The following is a 4,354-nucleotide window of genomic DNA, read 5'->3' on the forward strand; positions in this document are numbered from 1 at the left end:
AAAATTTTTAGTGGTGTGGTAGAGTGCATGTGCATGGTCCTGCTTAGGGGAGGTCTCTGCTGATGGTCTGGGCCATGATGGACTGGGTTGTTGTTTACTCTGGTTTTGGTATCACTTAGACCTGAAAGCACAAATTTACAAGTACAGTGGGAGTATTAATGCATAATTTGAAATGCTGTATCTTGTTTCTTGTTTCTTGTTAGCTTAGCAACAAACCTGCAATCCTCTCCTCGGTCACCGTAGTTTTGAAAAACCAATTTGAACAGTTAACTCTATTTTTTCTCAGTTGTGTTTTCGATGCTGCATTTGTGTGATAATGTCATTCATTTGAAAATGTGTTATATTATGGTTGTTTTGCTTCAGCTATGTGGCAGAAACATCGTCTTCCATGATTTAAAGCTGGACTGTCAGCCCAGTTGTTAGTGTTGTTCCTGTAGTGATGTGCGCTTTTGAATTTGGGGGCCAGAGTTTGGGGGTGTATTTGTTTGGCTTTTGGGTTCAAACATCTGCAATTTTGTCCAGAATGACTGATTTCCACAATATGACTGTGTCCTCCTCAATCATATGGAGGCAAATTTGAATGTGTTACCAAAAATTGTGCCCAGGTATTTGTATTCATCTCCAACGTCTACTAATGGATTGTGCTGACAGCTACCATAGCCAGCGTCCTCTCCTTCCTGGAGAAAGTCATCACCATCTCTTTGGCCTTTTCCATGTTTAGCTCCAGGGAAGATTTGTCCCACCACTTCACAAACTCCTGGAGTGCTGAACTGTGGTAGTCTGATGGGCCTGAGAACAGGGACAGTAGAACCGTATCATCTGTGTCCTTAACCAGATGACAGACTGGGTGGGTGGACCTGCAGGTATTAGTATAGAGGATGAAGAGCAGAGGTGATCGGACGCAGCCCTGAGGGGAGCCTGTAGAGGTGAAGAAGACGTCAGAGATGTTACCAGAATTCTCTCTGACCTGTTAGTCAGGAAGTCCATGATCCACAAGATTAGCTGGTCCTCCAGGTGGAAGCAGGTGGAGAGTATCTCCACCATGTGTGGCTGTAGGTTGTTGAATGCAGAGGAGAAGTCTGCAAACAAGAGTGTGACTGTGGTGTTGGGTTGTTCCAGATGCTTGTGTACAGTGTCCATGATGTATGTTTTTGCATCAGCAACCCCCCCCCTGCTCAAACAGTACACGAACTGGAGGGGATCCATCAGTGGATTAGTCACCTTGGTGATGTGCTTCTTTATGACCCTCTCCATAGCTTTCATCACAAGACATATGGGAGCCACAGGCCTGAGGTCATTCAAAGACTTAACAGAGTTCTTCTTTTTGTAGTATGTTGTTTCCACTAATCATCTGTAACATAAAGCCACCTGTCTATATTTGTGTAGGTCCTCCTCATTCTGACTCATCAGGGCATTAAAACTAAACCTGTAGAGGTATTCTGTGGTCTGAGGCATGAGGATATTGGCAGTGGCTCCTTTGGATCCTGTGGGTTGTGGGGTGGCGCCCCTGTGGATCAGGCTTGTTCCAGTATTTACTGGGGATGCTCAATCAGAGCGGTATCTGGGGAGTTGGGAGGTTTGGTTGACACCCTGAGCTCTTTGTTATGTTCTTTGAGATGCCTCAGAATTCTGGAAAGCAGTAAAATCAATCACCTCTTGAGATATTTCTCACGTTGCTGTTCTGGTTTTCCTAACCTGTCATTGTTTAAATTCCCTATTCTGTTTCCTTTCCGTCCCTAACTCCTGGTTTCCTTCTTTTATTCCGTTTGACCCATCTGGAACAATTTTATAGACAGTAGACACAAACAACTGGGGATTTCTCCAGCTGTATGACAAATACATGGACAACAGTATCCATAAATATGTCTCCCTTTCAAATGAGTGCCACAGCAGATACCTGTCATTATTACTATATGACAGAAAATACACAGCACCTCATACATTAACTGTCATGTTGTGTGTTTTGTTCCCCCTTAATGGCAGTCATGCAGTTCATTTTATGCTCATGGCCAAGTCATGTCAGTTTTAACATAACCCACACATGGACTTCTCCCTCCCACATTTTCATGGTTTCATTACACCTCTCCCAGCATATTCGGTATGTTTGTTTTATATAACATCCGTTGTGTTATTGGCGTAGTGGATGTGATCTAGTTTTAATGCTGTTACATGGGTCTAGGCTGCTTTGCCATTTCTCAAGTGTAATAAAGTGGTTANCGCCTGCTGATCTCTGAAACAGTAGACTCCTTAGACAATGAAAGTGTTTACTTTTAGCCTTGTGAAGTATATCAAACTTGTCATCAACATCCTGTAACCAGGCCATGAACTGTTGGGCGTTGGATCAGTCTCTTACTGACGTTTTGCTGTCATCATTCTGGACGTCTTGAGGCCTGTTGTACACTTCAGCATCCAGCAGAACTGTGCAGGCACTGAAAGGCAGGCTCTGATTGGCTAGTGTTCTTGCTGCCTGGTAATGGACTCGTAAGACTTCCTGCTCATTTAAAACAATCAGCTTCACAAGTATATTTTTTTCAATTGTATTTTTTTCTACTTTTACACTATTTGACACTTTGACTTATTAATTTTATTTTATATATATGTATATATTTCTTGTGTGTTTTGTTCTTTATCCTTATTATTGTTTTGGTGTGGAACAAGTGCAAAATACATTTCACAGCACGTTATACTATGTATAAATGTGTTTGTGACCAGTAAAGGCCTTGAATCTTGAATCATATATAATTCTTGCAATTCTCAACTTACCAGAGCTCATTCTTGAGTTTTCTTCAAGTATAAATAAAAGAAATGACTTTAAATATGACCTGTGAAGACCCAGTTCCAATTCAGAACCCTGTTTTGTGTTTTTTACTGAAGAGTAGCCCTTGCACATACAAATGAATGTTGAATGATGAATGTTATGTGATTTGTGTAAACGTTTAAGCTATTCTATTCGTGTGCTAGTGGAAATGAGAGAGAAGATGATGTTTTTGTGCCAGATATTGCTCAAAAAAGTCAGCACTAACTAAGTAATTGTAGTTATAAAGCAATACTGGCTAACATTACTCACCTTACTGGTTACACCAGACCAAGTAAGACTTTAGGAGGAAAAGGCCTGACCCACTAGCACTTTGTTATTGAATAAATGTGTATGTTTTTACATAGTTTAACTTACAGAGAACTAAAGTGTAGTTGTTTGTTGGGAAAAGCAAACTAACTTTTACACAGATTCTCTAGCTTATTAGTCAAATTTGAAATAGACCTTGTGCTCTTTACTAAATGACAAGTAAGCTTTTTCTGACTTTGAGAGCACAAAGATAATTTGTTGTTTTTTGTTCCAGGGAGAGCCCTGAGTCCACATTTGAGGTGTATCTGGAGGTGTCCCATCCAGGCACACACAGCTCTGGTAAGTCATTAAAGGCTGGAGGTACAGCTAATCCTGGACTACAGACATTTGCTCTTGCATTCTTGTTATAGAATGTGTTAGGGATCGACTGTGTATCAGCCCGACTGATTATTGATGCCAATATTTGGCATTTTTTAGATTATTGGTATTGTTATTTTTATTGGCCCATTATTTCAAACATGAGGAAATGGTCTCCTTTGGCTCTTATTCTACAGGCTCTCTCTCTACAGTCACTCTGGGGTCTCAAGCAATGTCCCACCCACAGCTCTACCCGATTGGCTATTACGCCCTAACCCTGACTTGTAACAGCCAATCAGATCACAACTATTGTTTACACAGCTACAGGCAGAGCACATCATATTTGCAGAGCTTAGAAGCTCCAATGAATTACTGCTCCTGTGTTTGGAAGGTGAGGCAGCAGACAATGCTGAAGATGTAATAAACAGTGCTGTGTTCCACCTCCTAGTGTAAAACAGGAAGACCCCAATAATTCTCTTTTAGGTGTTAACAAGTAGCGCAGCTGGAACTTCTTATGCTGATGGTGCTAAGTTGCAGCTATCGCTAAGAGGTTAGCTGTGCCTCCTAGACTGCAACTGATGCTATTTTGAGCACTTTAACATCTTTCTAAACTCAGATTGACTTTAACACTCTGTTCTACCTGACAGACACATCTTTCCGCAGAGACACAACCTGCAAAACTGAACAAAGAAGCACAGCCATCTCCACAAATCAGGACATGACCTGCTGTCACAGTGGCTAAGGCTATGCTAATGGATAGATGAGGAGGCAGCCACAGATCACCCTTGAACAGAGTCAGGAAGACAATAATTAATAGTGCTTCAAGGCATGAACCTTAGTGGGCAATAAAAGTCAAAGAATAGAAAATGATTAACAAAATCAATACGAAAAGAAGGCAGAACTGCAGTAGACAAACAATTATTGATCTCTACC

General features: G+C 41.2%; 1 protein-coding gene across 1 annotated transcript in view; it reads left to right on the forward strand.

Annotated features, from left to right (window-relative positions):
- The window catches only part of LOC103372975 (DENN domain-containing protein 1A-like), a gene marked incomplete at its 3' end in the record, with an annotated part of 23,147 nt that overhangs the window by 7,733 nt on the left and 11,060 nt on the right, over positions 1-4,354 (forward strand). The window contains exon 2 of the mRNA XM_008302762.1: positions 3,339-3,403. Within this exon, the coding sequence (XP_008300984.1) occupies positions 3,339-3,403 (65 nt within the window). The remainder of the gene's footprint in view (positions 1-3,338; positions 3,404-4,354) is intronic.

Source organism: Stegastes partitus, unplaced genomic scaffold, assembly GCF_000690725.1.
Source record: "Stegastes partitus isolate 25-593 unplaced genomic scaffold, Stegastes_partitus-1.0.2 Scaffold1874, whole genome shotgun sequence".
NCBI lineage: Eukaryota > Metazoa > Chordata > Actinopteri > Pomacentridae > Stegastes > Stegastes partitus.